Consider the following 20,642-nt stretch of genomic DNA (forward strand, 5'->3'; position numbering starts at 1 on the left):
CGTCTGCTGCGAGGCAGTGGGTTTTTTGGGGGGGGTGTATTTATTTCATTGCATTTTTATACTTTTTTCCTCCAAGGAGCTCAAAGGGGCGTACAAGGTTCTCCCCATTTTATCCTCACAACAAACACCCTGTGAAGGCAGCGACTGGCCCAAGGTCAGCCCTAGTGGGCTTCATGGCTGAGTGGGGATTTGAACCCCAGCCTCCCAGGTCATAGTCCAACAGCAAGTGGTTTACCTGGGAGGTCCTCATGGAATACCCTCCCCAGAGAGGCATATTTGGTGTCTATGTTCCTGTCCAAATACAGTGCCAATCAGGGTCGCATTTAGGTTTGATGGGGCCCTTTGTATGTCCAGCTGTCCTTTGTCAACAACAAATTGTCGATGTTTTTTGTGTTGAATATATGCTATATGATAATTTATGGAGCTACACAACACAAAACACTGTTGCTGTATGTAGGTTTTGTTTTAGTATTTTATCTTATATTTTGGAAATGTACCAGTACATCCAGGTTTTTTCCCCTTTATTTTTTTGGGGGGGGGCCCAAGAGAGTGGGGCCCTAAGCTATAGCTTGCTTAGCTTATACGTAAATCCAGCACTGGTGCCAATACCGTGGTATCTCTGGTTATGAACGCTTCGGGTTACGAGCTCTGCTAACCCGGAAGTAGCTGCTCCTGGTTGCGAACTTTGCCCCAGGATGCGAATGGAAATCGTGTGCCAGAAGCGCACACGCAGCGGGAGGCCCCATTAGCAAAAGCGCGCCTCAGGTTAAGAATGGACCTCCGGAACGAATTAAGTTCGTAACCAGAGGTACCACCGTACAGTGCAATCCTGAAATTCTCATCTTCCCTTACAGGAAATGCTAGCTGGGACTGATGGGAGTCAGAGGCTTCAATATCTAGAGGGCACCTCCAGAGCTTTTTATCAGGCATTTTCATCTGCATGTTGTGCCTTGAACGGTGGTTCCGAATAAGCATTTGATACAATGCAATCTCATGCAAAAAAAATTAAGGGAGATTATCTAAATTCAGGCAATTAATCGTATGAAGCTGCCTTACACCATTAGATCATTAGTCCATCTAGATCAGTATGTAGTGACAACAGCTCAAGATTTTATAAATGACCTAGAAGATTGAGCATATTCCTTCAGTTTCAACTGCCAACTAGCAAGCTTAACTAGTAAAATTAGAGATCAAGATGAGCTTTTAAAGGACTGGAACATGTTTGCAGCTTATTAAAAAAATTATTGTAAACATGTTAAAACGTAAGTAGGTTTGGAGTAATAACAGCAGTAAAATACATATAGGAGAATATTATGGAGATAAGTTATAGAATAATTAGAATATGCATCAATATTACAATACATGGGGAAACCATGGAGTGGTGGAGGGGAAGTAATACTAATTGAATGTTAATTGGAAAATGTACAATTATTTTTATTTTATTTGAAAAAGGATAAATTAAGATGATAGATAGATAGATGATAGATAGATAGATAGATAGATGACCTGCCACCATGGAACCTTTTTATTAAACCTCTGGCCTTAAACAAAGTATGAGCTCTACCACTTCATGAAGGGTCTTCCCACATACATAGGTAGCTACTACATGTCAAAAGCCTCTATTGCACTATAGGATTATTCAGCTTTGACAAACAGGAAAGGATGAGTGAGATACAGATTTAGCTGCAATACATGTCTGAAGTTAAATGGTTTTCTTAACTGGTCATCAATACAAGCAAATTTATTGAACACAGCAAGAGCTACTACAAAAGTTGAATAGAAACATCGTATTTAAACATTCATGAAAAGAAATTGCTTACAGCATATCATAGAAGGCACTTTAATAGACATACCTGTATATAAATGCAAAGCTAAATGTTTACCATTAAATGCACTCCTTTTTATTAAGAAACTTACAAAACTATAGACCCATTTCCCCATAAATCAAAATTATATTAAGTACAAAGTCATTTCCAATAGTTATTTAGTAAATAATAAAAGTTTCAAGTCAAAGTAGCTTAGTTAGGAAAATGGCAAACTGGAGGATTTTCATTTTCATATATACAAAACACAAACATACAATGACGTTATAAGAGGCACAAATCAAATGCTCCATGGATAAGGGCAACACCCAACAGTGACAGCCACTTGTGCAATGGGACTTTCCCCCTGACCTGTACACTGATGCCCCTCAAAATCTACTCTGGACAATTGGGGAACCTTCTGGAATAGATTTTGCAAGCGTGAAGAGGAAGAGGAGAACGGGAAAGTCCTATCATGTTCACTGCCATGACAATATGTATCCCCCATAAGTGTCAGTTGTACTATACACACTGAATGACTGTGTAATTTACATTATACCATAGAATGTGCAGCTAGGAGTATCTTAAGTACTGATGCTGCATTTAACTTAGTATATGCTTAAATTCAGTAGGAGTCTCCTATTCCTAAAGAAGGAGGCTCCTTTTCAAGAATACCTTTAAACCTTTTTAGTTCCAGAAAAGAAAACATTAGTGCTTTATATATGCTGAATTACCACAAAACTACTAGGGCAATCAAAGTGGGCCTTTCCCAACTGACAACAGGAAGATGTGCTTCCTGTTAAGATACTAATCAGTGTCCTTTGCAATTTTTATAATTTCATTATAAATTTCAAAGATCAGACCTCTGGAGCTAAATATTTTAACACAAAGAAGAGACACTAATAAACATACTTACAAATATACTTAATACTTTATTCATGCATAACCAATTTTCTACCTACCTTTCACTTGGTACTGTGTATTTTGCACATGTGTTGTGGTAGTCAACAGACAAAACATAGATCTGTATTTGACACACATACATGCTATGGGAAGCTGCTATCAAATTGGGCTTCCTATTATGTGGAACTGGCATGTGTGTTCACATCAATAACATGACCTGTGGTTGCACTTCAGGTTGCACTGTGTATAGTCAATGTATTACACTTGCAAAGACAGGTCAGTATTCCCATAGCATTAGAAGTAACTTCACCGGGAAAGCTTTTAGGCTTGAAAGATTGATAACATTTACTATGAGCTAGTAAATGAAATATATATATACACACACAAATATATTAAATGACATTGCATGTCGATAACTTAATAACCTGGAACATTGTCACAAACCAAGCCCCACCATTAAAAAATAAAAACTTCCACAGAACAATTCAACGTATTACCAAAAAAAAGGAAGTTGCACAGCAATTGAGATGCTAATACCTAAACAAGCCAGTGCAGTTTGTTATTAACCTTTTCAACCAAATCTTCAAAAAGAATCTTAAGATGCCCAATTACACAGAATGTCATGTTTTTTAAAGTTTCCAAGTCTGTAACTTATGTCCAGTTTCTGCAGTCATATGAAACCAGCTATAATTAGTGCAGCATAAATCTGCTGAATTTCATTTATCTCCAATTTTATTTTCATAGAAAAGTAACTGTTACTGTTTCCTCAATGACTGAAACAGCAAGTGTAACTGACAAGAACCAGTCAGCCAGTGCTATTGAATTAAGTTATTTCTAAGACTGTTTGGTCTATTAATATTATATATTAAAATGCTAGTTGTTGTCTTTCATCCACTGTTCGATCCACTGTATAATCTGATCTAAGTTGTTCTCCATGTCCTCTGGAATGTTGCTGGGCAACTGATGAACAATGTCTTCCTTATATGATGACATGGCTTCTTCATAAATGATCTGAAAAATTTCACATTGAAGGTTGTCTTGAAGCTTTTTTCCTTTGTATCCTCTAAAAAAATAAAATAAGATAAGACAAAAACACTTGAGATAATTTGGGAGCACATTTTAGGTTAAAAAACAGAGACAAGACTATGTACTAACAAGAGGCTTCATCCTAAACCAAATCTGGTACTGCATCTATTTTGTAGCGCTGATTTTACCTGCTTTCCAATCTGTTATACAAGACTGAGTTTTCAGTTCGAAGCACAAATACTATATTAAACCAACGTTCAGGAAAGAAGTCACAGCTGTGATAATCAACTATTACACCGCCATCACTCATCTTCTCTTCCAGTTCATCAACTACCTAAAAGAGAATTCATACAAAATAAACTTATAAATGTATTCTTAGTAACAAAATAAAACCCACAACTGTGCTAGTTTTTAAATGTAAACGTACCCTGTCTTCATCTAAAATTGGACATCCATATTCCTCATCAAATCCTTCGTATAGCTCCCCTGTATAATGAGGAACAAATGGTAAGAATACAAAAAATGTTTCCAATGGTTTGCTGTCAATTGCTTTTTTAAGGTATGTCTCTCAAAAACCTGTGCGCAGCCCAATATTATGGGTTTTATTCAGAAATAAGTTCCATAAGTCCAATGAGGCTTACTCTATGCATTTTAGACGTATGTTTAAAAGTTTTTTTTTAACAAGCATGTCTATAAACAGAATTTATTCCCTTTAGCATTATAGCTATGGATAGGATTCATCTAGGCATCCTGTCAGCAGAAACTCTGTGCAAGGACTACTGCTTATGCAATGGAGCTTTCTCCCTCTTCTCCCACTGAATGCCTCCCAGAATTGGTTGGGGCAGGAAGGGGTGGGGAGAGTCAGGAGAGAGGGGTGGGGTTGTTCCATATGATGAGCTGAAATGCTTGCACAGACAGAATGTTCATAATAGCACAACATTGAATTCTACCACATACAGTGGTGCCTCGCAAGACGAAAAGAATCTGTTCCGCGATTCTCTTCGTCTAGCGGTTTTTTCGTCTTGCGAAGCAAGCCCATTGACAGCTTAGCGGATTAGCGCTATTAGTGGTCTAGCGGCTTTTAGCGATCAGCTGTTAAGCGGCTTATCAGCGGAACAGCTGTTAAGCAGCTTAGCAGCTTAGGAAAAGGGGGAAAAAACGGAAAAAAACCGCAGGAACTCGTAAGATTTTTTCATCTTGCGAAGCAACCCCATAGAGAAATTCGTTTAGCGAAGCGCCTCCAAAACGGAACACCCTTTCGTCTAGCGGGTTTTCCGTCTTGCGAGGCGTTCGTCTTGCGGGGCACCACTGTATATCTAAACTATACCTACTTACCAGTATATAACTTAAATACGAATTCTACATCAACTTTCAAGTGTTAAGTTCTGTAAAATAAAAACTCACCTTCTTTGGCCAAATCACCCACATTAATGTAAGTAAAATCTGTTCTTGCAGCGATCTCTTTGCCTAGGGTAGTTTTCCCAACACCAGGCGTACCTACAAAGCAGCATATGTCATAACAAAACAGTAATCAATAGTAGCAACTAATAACATATACAGTGGTACCTGTACTTAATTCATTCCAGGGGTCCGTTCTTAACCTGAAACTGTTCTTAACCTGAAGCACCACTTTAGCTAATGGGGCCTCCTGCTGCCACCGCGCCGCTGGAGCACGATTTCTGTTCTCATCCTGAAGTAAAGTTCTTAAACTCATGTACTATTTCTGGGTTAGCGGAGTCTGTAACCTGAAGCGTATGTATCCTATGTAACCCGAGGTACCACTGTACTGTAATCAACTCCACATGAAAACTGCTACTAAAGGCCCAGACAGGCCTAGTTCAAGCAAGATAGCCAAAGACTTTCCATTTAAAAAAATATCCTGCAGGCGTGTGCATCACACTTTGAACGCTTCTCTATATTAAAAATTGTCTACAATCAGTTTGTATGGCATATGGCAAAGAGCAAGTTTTGTATTTGCATGTTATATAAAACAAACAAACACGGAGCAGCATTCAAAACAATGTCATAGCCCATTCGATCACATAGTTTGCTTGCATGTTAGCCCAGGCCTCATATTTGAAGTAGAAATAGGAGGGTAAAAGTGACATTTACCGAGGCACACAATCAGGTAAAACCCATGAAGCTGCCTCGCACCGAGTCGACCCAAACACACAGCTTTCCAGGATAGGATTTCAGACGGGAATCTTTCCCAGCCTTGTTGTTACTGGTTGCCTTCATCCGAGAACACTAGAAACTGGACCCGGGACGTTATGTTTCTAAAGCACTTGCATGAGATACAAACACAACCCGTTTTGCTCTTACCCGTGAGAAGAATATTTGGTCTCCTCATGTTCGCTTGGGGGACGATCCAAGTGCCTGGAAAGGCGTCACGCAGACACGTGTTCATCCTTCGCGGGGACCTTTCCCAACTCTGCCCGAGTCAGCGCATAATAACAACGTCACAGGGCCCCCCTTTCTTCCGCCCGTCTTCTGGTAAATAGGAAGGCGACTCTGTGAGGTAAGAATCACGTATGACATACATACATACATACATACATACATACGTACGTTTCGGCGAGCTTTTGGCTTTTCTTTGGGGCCAGAGGGTGAGGCCTTAGCGTTTCGCCATCAGCTGGGCGCCCACATGCGTGGGAAGCCCCCAGCCTGAATGGAGGCAGCCTGAGTCCCAGGAGGAGAAAGGCGCCTCGGGCGGGTATTACGGGACCGCGGCAGGTCTCCCTGGTGATGGAGAAGGGCGAGTAAGGCGCTGCCTGGGCTACAGAAGCGGCGGAGAAGGGTCAGCGCAACACAGTCGGGCAGAGCCGCTCCGCAAGTCTCTCGGCTGGACATCCCCGAAGGAGCGGCGCAGTCCGAAGCATGTCCGGTCAGCAGTAAGTCCCGCTGAGTTCGCTTCCCTTTCGCCCTGGAAGATCGGCCTCCCTTCCTTAGTGGCCGTTATTTTCCCACCTGGCCTGGGTGGGCGGGTCCCTGACCGACCCCAGCTACAAAAGCTGCTGAACAGACTCTTCGGCTGGGGTAGAGTTTGGAGGTTTCTTTGGTTGCTCCTACTGTAGAAGTTGAATAAATAATAATACTGATGCTGATTTTTGTATCTTTATTTCTAGATCATGTTATGATTCGTGTGGAAATTGTTTTAATTTGGTTGTGTACTTTTTGATGTGTTTTATTTATGACTTCCGTTATGTTTGTAATTATGCAAATCTTTTCATGTCATAAGCTGCCTTGAGGATGGTTTTAACTCAAACACCAGCGTGCTTATATTTTTGGACAACTGTCTCTGTGTGTGAGTGTACTCTTTATATTGTGTATCCTTTGGGGATGGTATGACAGCTTAAATTTGTGACTGAATATCCAGTTCTGATGTTTTTGCCTGCTGTATAGATGAAACCTATAGTTGTCTGTGACAGGTTACTGAAATCTGCCTACTACTGCCTGACGTACTAGTACCACTATATTTAAAAATTATTGCAGGAATATGTTTCACAGTCATGCTGCTAATTAGTTTCTGAGGTTTTTCTCCATCACCATGAGTTGGTAGAAACAATCCCAATCCCTTTTGCACCAGTCTGGGAAGGGGTGGATAAAGTGGAAGCCGGTAAGATCTCTGTCACTGAAATCCAGCAGGAAGACCCAAAAGGCCCTGTGTGAAGAAGTGGCCTGGCATTCCATACAGACTGGTTGAGCAGTGGCCAGGGTTAGGAATGAACCTTTACTTGGAAAAACAGCACATTTGGAGGAAAATAGCAGCTTCCTTCCCTGGGGCTATCCCCTCATCTAATTATTTGCAAGGCAGCCCTAGTTGGATGTTTTGCCTAGTTGGACATTTTAAAATTCTATTTGTGTAAAGTTTGTTTACATAAATATTTTACGCTTTTTTAGGTCATTTAATTTAAAGGGCTGCTGGTCATATGCTTCGGATGGAAACTACAAAGGTTGATGATGTCAAAAAAATATTCAAAAAGAAAGATTGCTGAAGTCAAAGTGAGTGATTACTTTAAAATATTAAAGACTTTGGATTGTATTATTCTTTTATGCACAGTTGTTATACTCATGTAGAGAAGGACTGCTTCCTTTATTATCACTTTTCACAACATCAGCCAATGGTAGTTTGGAAATCACAGTTAAATGTTCCAGACAAAGTATAGTTACTGGAAATAAAAACTGTTGAACACACCATGGCTAAATATATATATATAAACTTAAGACATACTATTTTCATAATTTTATGCTGATTCCAGACTCCCTTTCTTGTATTTTAACAAAGTTACTGAATGTTCAATTAGATCTTAAAAGTTGAAAGGGTGCTTTCCAATAGTATGACAAAGTTGTTGTTGTTATTAAGACCTTGGACTACCCTACTGTAAAATATTACTTGGTTTAAGAATTAATCATTTCTACCATGCAATAACTTTTGTTTACTTATATTTTGTCAGGTGACTGATTGGGTGGAGCCATCTTTTAGTGATTTCTGTAAGGATACAATTCTGTCATCCGACATTCTTCATAAGAAGCCATCAACAGATACCAAACACAGTCGGAAGAAAAAAGAGCGTTGCTCTCTGATAGAAAGTTGTAAGACTGAAAGAAAAAAAAGAAAGCCACTTTCTATAGATGAGCAATATAAATATAAACTCTCAAAACAAAACCATGGCCAAAACGAATCTTGGGTGGATAAATACAAACCGAAAACTCAGGTAAAGTTTAGTTTAAAATTCCTTTAAAAACAACAAATAGCTATGTGTATTGCTGAAGTGGTGTGTCCAAAAGGAAAAATAGTTAGTGTTTCATAGATTTATTAAGTTGATAGAACATAGGTATACTTGGTTAATAGAAAAGTATAAGATATATGTTTTGATTTGAAGTGCATTTGGAAATTTGTTCATTTAAAATAGATCTTTTTAAATGGTCAGCAAGTGTTTGGAATATTATGCAGTAGCAATGGAATATTTTTGCACTTGTTATTGAGTCATGATATTGACTATGTCTAGATGATCATCTTTCAGCTTAATAAACAGAGATGTGAGCAAGACTTCTGTCCACGTATGGTCGTTTCTAGAAATATGTTGGATGTCCTTTGAATGCCTTGAAAATTAATGCAGATCTAGTCCCTTGGCTCCGATATGTGGCAATTATGTACTGTAATCACATTCCAGTTCATTAGGACAGAGGTCTTGTGGTAGCTTTCAGACTATAAATGGACCCTTCCTGCAGATGCCCCTTATTTTAGCTCAGGCTGCCTCAGCCTCAGCCCTCCAGATGTTTTTGGCCTACAACTCCCATGATCCCTAGCTAGCAGGACCAGTGGTCAGGGATGATGGGAATTGAAGTCTCCAAACATCTGGAGGGCTGAGGTTGAGGAAGCCTGTTTTAGTTAGTTTAGTAGGCTGTGGAACTATTTGCAGTCTGAAGGCTGCTGCTGAATCTCAGGCCCTGAACTCTGCTGTGTGTAATGTAATCCAGTGTTTCCCAACCTTGTGCCTCCAGCTGTTTTTGAACTACAACTCCCATCATCCCTGACTAGCAAGACCAGTGGCAAGGGATGATGGGAATTGTAGTCCAAAAACAGCTGGAGGCACAAGGTTGGGGGCTTGGAGATGGACACCAGATAGCTGGAACCCTAATAGCCTGAATTCTGGCCAAAATGGATCCCAGTTTGGAAGACAAACTGAGCCAGGCCAGTTACGGAAACACAGTGAAAATAGAACCATTTTTATTCTGCTTACACTAATAATTAACTTGTTACAGGTACCAAGAGGATATGCTACATCAGTGTTCTTTCGCAGTATTTAATTCTACTGTAAAATTATTTGCCTGAACTATATATTATTAATTCTTTTCCTCATTAGAATGAGCTTGCCATACACAAGAAGAAAATTGAAGAAGTTGAAGCATGGTTAAAAGATCACACATTTCAAAGGCCACTCAGACAGGTAGCATATATTTACTTAGTAGCTTTACCTGCCACTAAGTTTGTTTTGAAGGCTTTGTGTAACTTAAGACTCCTACTGGGAAATGTTCAACAGATTATATTTTCTTCAGAGATGAGGTGAGAAAATAACACAAATCCTGCATGATATTTCATTTTGCAGCAGTAATCTGCTTTTGAGATTTGGCACAGTAATTTTCTAGAAGTTTGTAGCAGCAAAATAAATTCTTAGGAAATATAATACGGTGCACTTGAAAATAAAGTTAACATAAACTGTAGCTTTTTGACATGTGGACTGACATACCATAGGGAAATAGGCATCATTTGATGGCCTTTCCCCTTCCTTTTCTGAACTGCTAGATATGCATTTAACTGTTTGCTTCTTTGCAACCTGGGGAGAGGAACATACGTAGATCCATACCAATCAGACAGTTGGTTTTCCATGTAGCTCAGTACTGTCTGTTGGCAGCAGTTCTCCTGATTTTGAGGCTGATATTCCCAGCTCTACCTAGAGATGCCTATCATTGAACCTGGGAGCTGCTTCATGCAAAGCCAATGCTTTACCACTGAGCTACAGCTTCTTTTGAGAGGAGTGAATGGCAAGGAGTAAGCTTGGCTCAGAGTAGGCACCCTGAAATTTTTGGATGCAACTTAGCCATGTTCAGTAATTCAAATGGGTCTGCTCCAAATGAAAACTAGTTGCATGTCACTCAAAAAAGTTATTCTGCATGCATGTTAAGTTGTTCCACATTGCCTGTTGGACTTTGCTGCATTGTGACCTGAGAAATGCTGCGATACTCTGGTATGTTAACAGAGGGGCATACAGGGATGAATTAAAAGGTGCCGACGTTTGCAGTGTTATACTTGGAGCTAAATCATTGCATGGGAAAAGTCTGCATATATTCTTCCTCTTGCACAAGTGTTTTCAGAAGAGCATTGCTGGCAAGTTCCCTTCCACACAGGTTTTTGTGTGCGTGTGTGTGTGTGGCGGATATGGATGGGATCCAAACTGCTGTTAGCTTTTTTTTTTTTGTCATCCTAATTCAAATAAAAACTAGTATTAGGGGTAGTAACAGAATTTGCCAAATATTTTGTTTTGGTAGCATTTTATTGCTGCTTCCAATTCTTTGCAATATATATGATTACCTAATAAGCAATTAATTTTACACTTGTATAAGTGTGGTGAAATAGTGAATCATTGGGATTGTAATTTGTAATTTAACAACAGAAACTGTGCTAACAGAAAGTGTGGGGAGGGGGGGGAATTAACAATTTATCCTGCTTTTTCCTTCTAATATAGCAAGTTGGTTTATTATATGGTGTCTTGTAGGAAGGCTCTATATTATTATTAACTGGTCCTCCAGGATGTGGCAAGTCTGCAACTGTGGAAATATTAGCCAAAGATCTTGGCATTCAAGTGCAAGAATGGATAAATCCTGTATCACTAGACTTCAAGAAAGACGATGTCATAGATTCTTTGAGCCATGGTAAGCATTTAATTGAAGACTTTTTGAGTCAAGCAGTTAGAATATATTTGGTAGGTTTGTGTATTTGTCATAATATCACAATCTGATGTCCATCAAATTGTTCTAAGTTTCATTGGAATTAATGAGTCTCATTTCTACTTAATAGTGTGATACTTTAGATACATACTCAGATCTTCACTAGTAGACCCTCTTTTCACCCCATGGTTTCAAACATTTTCACAATTCAAAACTGATAGTTTTGCAGTAATGGGAAGGGAACAGTGGGGCTGGCCTTCCCCCCCTCAGTAAATTGGTTCTTAAGCTTGCAGAGCTGCCTTTTCTGTAGAGTATACTGATTTGTACAACAACTGAAGCTCTTAAAATGAAGGTGGATGGGATTTCTAAGTTAAGGCAGATACCTTTATCCGCTGATGGAAAATAGAAACTATAAAGATCATATCTGCACTCTTTTTCTTCAAAGGTGTGGTATACTTGTACCACCCATCCAGTTCCCATAATCTACACCTTTGGTGGATTTTAGCCTGTGCTATTTGTCAGCAGGCAAAAAATGGCCTGTTGCTCTAAAACACCAAATTCAAAGCAGACGGGTCCTAGGATACTGAATCTTCATGTTCATATTATTGTTATTTATAAGGTATACACTGTAAAATAAACTCTCCTGTTCAGAGTCTGATTTTCAGATACTTCCTTATCAGAGCCAGACAGCTCTCTTTCAAGAGTTTCTATTAAGAGCAAACAAATATGCCAGTCTTCAGATGGTTGGACAATCCATGGAAACTGACAGAAGACTTATTCTTGTGGAAGTAAGTAAAAATAGTTGACTAACTAATTCAAGTTAAAATCTTATATATTTTTTTCTTATATTTTAAAGGACACTGTTTTATGTAAACTGCTTAGGGATTTTGAATATTAAGCAGTATATAAATGAGTAAATAATGCAAGATAGGAGTTAGTATAATCGTATGGGGTGATTCACGGGATGATTTGAAAATTTTGTCACAGTGAGCCTACTAAGAGCACAGGAACATTTGGGTTTATCTAAAGTAGCACTTTAATCTAAACAGTTTGTTATTATAAATGTCAAGTAAAATAAGCATATGACTCATATTATAGTCTTAATGGTCACCCACAATATTAATGCTACAGAGATGCTAAAATAGGAATATTATGAAGCGCTAATATAAGGTAAGGAGAGGATTAGCTGCATTTGTCATGACAAGACTTCTCTTAACAGTTTGAACAGTCTGAACAGTGTAACTCCAATGATAATGGAAAAAAGCTGGAATAACAGTATTGTATTTGGTTTTTATAGGATATGCCAAACCATTTTTACCGTGACCATAGCTGTTTACATGAAATCTTGAGGTGAGTATAAAGCCATGGTTAGCAGTTTGTTTTATCAAAGGGCCACTTTGAGGAATACGGCTGATGTGCTATAAAATTCCACGAACACAAATGGAAACCTTCACATCATTCAATTTATTCTGAATTTTTGGTGTCTGGGGGTGGAATGTAAACATTTTGAGGTGGGAGGCATTCTTGGGCCAGAGGCTTCTAGTTGCTTATTGCTAGAATAGACTCCTACAGACTGATATCTAGATCAACACTTGCCTTTAAACTTGGGACTTTCTCTTTTCATTTTTCATTTTAGAAGGTTTGTGCGGACAAGCAGATGTCCTCTTGTGTTTATAATATCAGATGCCTTCAGTGGAGCCAGCAACCAAAGGTCTCTATTTCCAAAGGAGATTCAGGAGGAACTACATATAGCTAACATTAGGTAAAATGATCATTGAGTGCATTGGTTGCAACTGAGGATTCATTATTAAATATATATTGACCATCTGCCTCATTAATTTCCTCAGTTTTAACCCCGTGGCTCCAACGATGATGATGAAAGTTCTAAATCGAATAGCTGGAGCAGAGTTCAAGACGGTAGGTCAAATTAAAGCAGCACTGGGACAGTTGCAATATGGTCATATTGTAAAGGTTAGCTGAAGGTATCAATTGAGAGAGTTATTTAGTCTGCTCCTTCCAAAAAAATAGAATAACTTTTAACAAGTGGCTTGTGTTTGAGAAGTGGCTGCCAAATGACTGAGGTCTGTCAGCATTTTTCAGACTACCCTACCTCACAGATCTGTAGTGGGCAACCGTATACAGTGTTCTGAACTCCTTTGAGGGAAAGTACAGGTAAAATAAAACAAAAACAAGAAGCTCAGAAATACATGGATGTATACAAATGGCTTCCCCACACATAGCACTTGTAATTTATTTCACTATCAGAGGAGCTGTAGGAGTTTAGTAGTGTATGGATATGTGTTTATGCTCAGTTAACAGGTGACTTAGAAATGTAAATAATAGTATCATATGCAGCATTGTTCCACCATTGAGTAAGGAAACCCGTGAATGTGTTCTGGGTATTACTAATACCAGGTGGCACACTGATTGAGAGAGCAAAGAGGTGAGAACTAATGGAAGTCTAATCTCTTAGGTTACTTGATGCTGCAAACATCAGTTTAATAAAATCATATAAAGCTTATGGCCAATGTTTATCTACAAAGAAGTTTGGATTTGATATCCTGCTTTATCACTACCCAAAGGAGTCTCAAAGCAGCTAACATTCTCCTTTCTCTTCCTCCCACACAACACACACTCTGTGAGGTGAGTGGGGCTGAGAGACTTCAAAGAAGTGTGACTGGCCCAAGGTCACCCAGCAGCTGCATGTGGAGCAGCGGAGACGCGAACCCAGGTCCCCAGATTATGAGACTACCGCTCTTAACCACTACAACACAGTGGCTCTCACAAACTAACAGTAGTCTTGTTGTGCAGACTAAAGACCTTACAGATGCTTTTGCTTTACTTTGCAGAATGGAGAAAAAACCGATGTCCCTGACATATCTTCATTAGAGTTGATTTGCAAAGGATGTTCAGGTGATATTAGGAGTGCAATAAATAACCTTCAGTTTTCTTCTTTAAGAGGCAAGTATGGAACTTTTTCTGCTTATATAAGTTTGTGTTTTGTGGAAATCATTTTTATTTTAACACTGTTGGGGTAGCTTTGCGGGAACGCTATCAATGCAAGACAAGAATTGAATGTCTCTTGGTTGTTAAATGGGGCTTTTATACTGTGGTGCTGATCCAAAGATTAACAGAAAAGACAACTCTCCGCTTGTGAAATAATGAGCGCACCTTATTTTTCTATTGAATAAAAAAATCTGGATTTCATGTTTTACAGTCTACCACTTTGTTCTTTTGTTGCTTTTTGATTACCAGACTGCTCATCAGAGAACAACTTTCTGTCGCAGAAAAAGGGGAATTCCACATTAAAATATGATACATTATCTAAAGTAAAGAAGAAAAAGAAATTTGGTAACCAGGAGTTACAAGCTGTTGGCGCCAAAGATTCCTCCATCTTTCTGTTCCATGCCTTGGGGAAAATACTTTACTGCAAAAGTAAGAACACGTTAACCTATTATTCTTAACTCTATTTGTGTGAGGGGAAGAATTCTCATGTCAATTATTGACAGCTTCTACATTTGCCAACAACTGATTCATTTACTTTTCTGACTCTTAAGACAATATAAAGAATGAGTAGCTATTGTTTTTTTCTAACTGGAATCTGTCACATATGAATTGTGAGCAGAGGGCATTGCACAATTATTGGGAGCAAGCCCTGTCCTATAGATCCATGCCTTGGCATAAACTGAACATGAGTACCAGCTCATGCGCAGGCTTCCATGCAATTAAAACTTGCACACACTACCAGGAGCCTTGGTCACATGGACGTCTATGTGTGCTGTAAGCCATGTGAACCAGTACTAGCCAAGTTTGAGTTGTAGACAATCCCCTCATCTCTGGTCAGTAACCTGTCTCCATATCCAAATACTCAATGCTTCTCATATTTAATGCAAACTTATACAGTGGTACCTCGGGTTACATACGCTTCAGGTTACATACGCTTCAGGTTACAGACTCCACTAACCCAGAAATATTACCTCGGGTTAAGAACTTTGCTTCAGGATGAGAACAGAAATTGTGCTCTGGCAGCGCAGCAGCAGCTGGAGGCCCCATTAGCTAAAGTGGTGCTTCAGGTTAAGAACAGGCCTCCAGAACGAATTAGGTTCTTAACCCGAGGTAGCACTGTATGTAGCTGTAGTGTGTGTTATTTTTACAGGAGAACCAGCAACAGATTTGGAATTTCCTCGGTTACCTGTTCATTTAACAGAATATGAACGAAATCCCTTGCTTGTTCATCCTGAGGTAAATACATTTACTGTTTACTATTAATTGAGTGAAAAAATACTGCTAGTTATCCTATGTAAGTGGTAGATGTAACAGTGATATTCTTAATATGTCATAATGCTAACTCATTTCCTCCTGATGCATAACTTTAATTCTGTATGTTCTCCTTTATTTAGGATGTCGTAGAAAAGTCACACATGCCTGGGGACTTATTTAATTTATACCTTCATCAAAACTACATAGACTTTTTCTCTGATATAGATGATCTTGTGAGAGCCAGTGAATATTTGAGTACTGCTGACTTCCTTTGCAGTAACTGGGATGTAAGTTTTAAAAAGTAACAATAGGTTAAAGTAACAAAACATAGAAATATGAAGGCTTCAGAATAAATGTCAGAGGAGGGAAAAATAAACATTTTGAACCAAGGAAAGTGAATGGCTTCACCATTCCTCAGTGGGTGTGCTAAATTTGTAGGTTCTGTGTTTCATATATTACCATAACTGTTTCTGCTTATTATTACTTATTATGAATTAATAATACCGCCCTTCATCTGAAGATCATGGGGCAGTTCACAACATAAAAACGCAAAATGAAAACAAAATGCATAATAAAATAAAGACAAACCTCAACATTTACCTAGTGCACTCCCTTAGACTTGTTGTTCTTGTATGACAGTGTGTTTTATGTAACTTTAAAGCTTACTGTTCATGCTTTGCCTTACCAAACAATTGTTCCGAAGAAAGCATGTGCCATTTTCTAGTTAGTCTTTCTATAGTCTGGATAAAGTTGTTGTGTCTCAGATACTTTTTTTTATAAATGACACCCAGCTGATCTCCCTTTCCTCATCCCTACAGCCTCTAATGCACATACCAAATTTGCTCTGAAAGATTGGGGGACCCCTAGAGTCTGTCTTGGAGTTGTGAGGGGCTATGGGTAGAGGAGAGGAAGCAGGAGTGGATATCCATGACACAATCCAACAGACATCCTTTAAATTTGCTCCCATGTGTTCGAACCAACAGACTACATGGCATGGAAAAATACCAGCTGTTGCAAGTGTGAGGGGGTGCATTGCTCATTATTCACCATATGAAACTGATAAGTTCAAATCATCAAATGATTTTAACCAATTTAGAAAAACCTGGGAATTTAAAATACTTACCTCAAATAAATGCTCAGTTGCAACTAGGTGAAAACTTGACTGCCAGAAATGTTCCCCTTTCACCTTGATCTTGTTTTTATCATTTCCTATAGGCAAGACCTACACTCCGGGAATATAGTGCATCCATAGCCACAAGGGGCGTAATGCATTCAAACAGATCCAGAGCCTCTGCTCAAAGCAAAGGAGGAATGGGCTTTCGACCCCTTCATAAACCACAGTGGTTCCTAATAAACAAAAAGGTAATTATTTTGAAATGATATTTTTTATTTCAACATTTATTGTAAAACGTTTTACATTTATTGCAAATCATAACCTAAAATAGAAACAGTAAATTAAGTTCAGCTTTCTTAGTCTCATTCTCATCTGATTTGTGGTATAGGTTAATAATGCTGTAAGATTGCCTTAGCTTGCATGTTTTTGATAAGCATATTAATTACAAGATTAAAGAGTTATTTAATAAGATTAAGGTTTCAGTTTAAGTTTTAATTAAAGGATTGCCTTGTGCCATCTAGCCAAGGAAAATATCTTAGATGAATCATTCCTGCAGTGTCATCTAGGACCAGTTTGACTACACAAACAACCCAAGAAGAAATATATTTAGCGGCTACCACAAAGTAGCATTTGGTCTGGGAAAAATACATTTCAACATACTCTGTAACATGGTTAGGAATAAAGAAGTGTACCTCTTGGATTGTTAGTGTAGCAGCTTCGAGTAAAAATGGACAGACCTTCAATTTATGCTATCTCCAGAAAAAATTAAATAGGAAAATCAAAATGGAAAGAAATAACTTGATGCTTTAAGCTCCTGCAGCTGTCTAGGCAATGTATCACACCAGATCTCAATAGTTATTTCCTGGATAGTGCTGCACGCTTGTTTTAATGTTGGGTTTCTAAGGCATGGAAGTTCTGGCAAAATAACCTCCTGATATTTATAATTGGTAGAGAGTCGGAAGAGAAATTTTGTGGTTTAACTGTAGATAATATAGTTTACTATTAGACTTCTTCGTTCTGCCTCCTTATAGTTTCAGGAAAACTGCAGTGCTGCAAAATCCCTCTTTTCAAGTTTCTGTTTACCACCGTTGTGCCTTCAGACCCAGCTGTTACCTTATCTTGCCATGCTGACAAATCCAATGAGAAACCAAGGTACTTTAAAAAAAAAACACTCTTTTTTTCAGAAAATGTATTGGAAGTTCTTAGCCAAACTCTGATGGTAAGCAGTTAGTACTGATAATTTACTCTTAACCTTGGTTTAACACCACATGGGAGATGTTGATCAGTTCTCTAAGCGTTTGTGTCAGTACATCTGCATCTGATGCTTTGCCCTAATGCTTCAACATTGTTTTTCTCATTGAAGAAGAAGAAGAGTTTGGATTTGATATCCCGCCTTTCACTCCCTTTAAGGAGTCTCAAAGCGGCTAACATTCTCCTTTCCCTTCCTCCCCCACAACAAACACTCTGTGAGGTGAGTGGGGCTGAGAGACTTCAGAGGAGTGTGACTAGCCCAAGGTCACCCAGCAGCTGCATGTGGAGGAGCGGAGACGCGAACCCGGTTCCCCAGATTACGAGACTACCGCTCTTAACCACTACACCACACTGGCTCCCATTGTGCTGCCTGTAGCTTGTTTGCATACTTGGGCCAAAGGGCTTCTATAGATGCTCATTTTTTAGGAGCAAGGGCAGTTGCTAAAATTGCACTCATTCAGTTTTTCCTACAGCAGCATGACAAATGTATTGATTGGGATATGGAGGGTGGAGCTTTAGAGCAGAAAAGCCTTGGGCCATGGAAAATAATGTAATGATTAACCAAACCCTAGGTGGTATGTTAATATTATCTATCTATCTATCTATCTATCTATCTATCTATCTATCTCTGGTTTAAATCAGGAGTGGAGGAAGTATTGCAAAACAGTCTTAGCTTAAAATGGGATTGTGTACTCTGGATACACAACAAATTCAAGTTCTAACACAATTCTAAGGAATAATTTTTGTGTATTCTATCTCAGCTCAGATTACTTTTATTCAGGACATTGGAAGGCTTCCTTTAAAGAAACACTTTGGAAGGTAAATGCCTGCTGTGGCTCTTTTGCAAATTGGAATATGTTTGCTCGATATATCAGTATATACTTTCATATAGCACTTTGACTACATTGGTCATTTCTCAATCTATAAGGTGGGAAAAGTAACAATCAACTTGATATGTCACTCTGACCATATCAAGGACTCTATGTGTTTTATTATTTATTCTTTTATTATTTATATCCTACCTTTCTACATGCAACCCAAACCAGAGTATGTACAGTTTTCAGGCAGTCTCCCATCCATATACTGCCCAGACCTGCTTGCCTTCAGCAAAGTGGAGGCCTCATACGTCTTCAAGGCGTATGTTGGGAGAGGGAATAGTCTGCATATATGAGATATTACTAAGAAGTGTAAAACCTCATGTTGGTTTTAAATTTACAATTATACACTGTGAGATTTGTCCTATAAGGCAACTAACTGTGCTTTCTGTGTTTAAATGCAAAAACTGGGCTAACAGCAACTAAGCATTTGCAATCTCTCCTCCTTTTCAGTAGTTTTTAAGGGGTCACAATCTGTGGTGAAAGTCAACAGGAAGAAAGTGGTACAGCAAATCATGTAATCTGCTGTCAATACACACAGTTTGGAAATCTGGACTGTAAGGGTTTTTTAGGTGTTTTACAAACTAGGCATACAAAACTATTTTCTTCTCGGGTGTCCACACACCTACCTGTTGCTCACTTTAAGAATGCAGCTTTATAAGCTTAACTTCGAAAGGCAATGAGAGAAAAGGAGAAACAGATGTTAGTTTTTATCTGTTATTTGCATACCTGAATTCCTCAGTAATTCTCTGCAAAAGCATAAAATGTTTCTGAACTTTTATTACTTTCATTCCACAACAGGTTGAAGCTTGAAACTCTTACTGATAAAGACTCAGCAATACAGGTCCTAGACAGTGATGATGAAGGGGATTTTGCTGAGATGCAGTCCACAAATGTGCTTACCCAAATGGAGAAAAACAAAACCAGTGAGAAAAATGAACCATATGAAAGTCCTCTTCCTTCCAGCCAATCTAGTGGAAATGAACTACCAGCCAGTCAACCTCAGCCAATTTTAGCACAAGCAATCATGGAGGAAAATGAACTAATCATAGAGGAATATGACAGTGACTAGACAGTGTAAAATGGCAACCCCAAAGCTGTGATAGTGTTTAGCATAATTTTAGGTTTCATATTTTATAAGCAGTCTTAGCCAACTGTACTGAGAGTGCTACTACTGATAACTTCAACTTATTTTTTTGAGCTATTACTACTTTGCCAGAGTTTCACGCAGCTTCATTTCCAGAGAAACAAATGATACACAAGATATCTGAGTACTGGATTTCGCCAGTACTATTTGACTCTACACTGTAAAGCTTCAACGGTGTGCACTTCAGTTCAAAATTTTGGTCCCAGTCCGAGAGGTGGTGTGGAAATCAGTATTATGAGACAAATGCACTGATTTACATGCCTCTCCTTCTTTGGAGGGACACTGTCAATAGTTAGAATTTCACAAAAGTAACCTTTACCTGCAGTGATAGAAAACCTGTACAAAGCGTTTAAGTTCTGGGCTGTGTATTATTTAAGATGTAAATAAATTTCTGAATTCCTTGTATGCTTTGTGATTTTTTTGATGTTTATAAAACTGAAGCGGGTACAGCGTGTGTTAGACAAACTTGCCTTTGGGCCACAAGTCATTTCAACTGCATCCAAAAAGTGCAACTGGCCCAAAGGACCTTTAAAAGGCTATCTCCCTGTCCCCACCATACAATGCCTGCTTCTTTGCCCACTTGCATAATCTGCAAGTCTAAACAAAACTGTGGTATTTACTCTCCCATAAATTCGCCCAGCTGGTCAATGAACTGACTTCAACTTTGTATGGGTTAACAGGTTGGAGACTTGAGTTGAGGGCCCACTCTAGACCTTCCAGGCGGTGGGTGGGGGATACAAAAGACTGGGGGGCGGGGAAGCGCCTCTCGCGTGGATCAAAATATTCGTCAAGCGGAAGCAGCAACTCTTTCAGCC

General features: G+C 38.9%; 2 protein-coding genes and 1 long non-coding RNA gene across 5 annotated transcripts in view; 2 read left to right on the forward strand and 1 right to left on the reverse strand.

The window, feature by feature from the left end:
* The window catches only part of LOC309352658, a 70,157-nt gene that overhangs the window by 38,859 nt on the left and 10,656 nt on the right, over positions 1 to 20,642 (forward strand). The gene's annotated exons all lie outside the window — the stretch shown is intronic.
* On the reverse strand, positions 1,724 to 6,189 carry AK6 (adenylate kinase 6). Its single transcript, XM_081881283.1, has 5 exons — positions 6,054 to 6,189; positions 5,136 to 5,228; positions 4,159 to 4,217; positions 3,920 to 4,065; positions 1,724 to 3,768 (listed from the first exon to the last, which is right to left on the reverse strand). Exons 1-5 carry the CDS (start codon positions 6,136 to 6,138, stop codon positions 3,579 to 3,581), a joined length of 573 nt encoding a protein of 190 aa, XP_081737409.1. The 5' UTR covers positions 6,139 to 6,189; the 3' UTR covers positions 1,724 to 3,578.
* RAD17 (RAD17 checkpoint clamp loader component) lies at positions 6,174 to 20,232 on the forward strand. 3 transcript variants are annotated; one of them, XM_081881199.1, is made up of 17 exons: positions 6,174 to 6,249; positions 7,632 to 7,733; positions 8,186 to 8,446; positions 9,599 to 9,682; positions 11,009 to 11,165; positions 11,832 to 11,968; positions 12,478 to 12,530; positions 12,817 to 12,942; positions 13,028 to 13,097; positions 14,030 to 14,141; positions 14,436 to 14,615; positions 15,337 to 15,422; positions 15,581 to 15,727; positions 16,656 to 16,802; positions 17,586 to 17,706; positions 18,567 to 18,624; positions 19,482 to 20,232. In XM_081881199.1, exons 2-17 carry the CDS (start codon positions 7,689 to 7,691, stop codon positions 19,750 to 19,752), a joined length of 2,055 nt encoding a protein of 684 aa, XP_081737325.1. In that variant the 5' UTR covers positions 6,174 to 6,249; positions 7,632 to 7,688; the 3' UTR covers positions 19,753 to 20,232. The 3 variants fall into 3 exon arrangements, with proteins under 3 accessions (XP_081737325.1, XP_081737324.1, XP_081737326.1); XM_081881198.1 differs by lacking the exon at positions 6,174 to 6,249 and adding an exon at positions 6,486 to 6,622; XM_081881200.1 differs by lacking the exon at positions 6,174 to 6,249 and adding an exon at positions 6,632 to 6,767.

This window comes from Podarcis erhardii, assembly GCF_964252035.2.
Source record: "Podarcis erhardii genome assembly, chromosome: 11".
Lineage (NCBI taxonomy): Eukaryota > Metazoa > Chordata > Lepidosauria > Squamata > Lacertidae > Podarcis > Podarcis erhardii.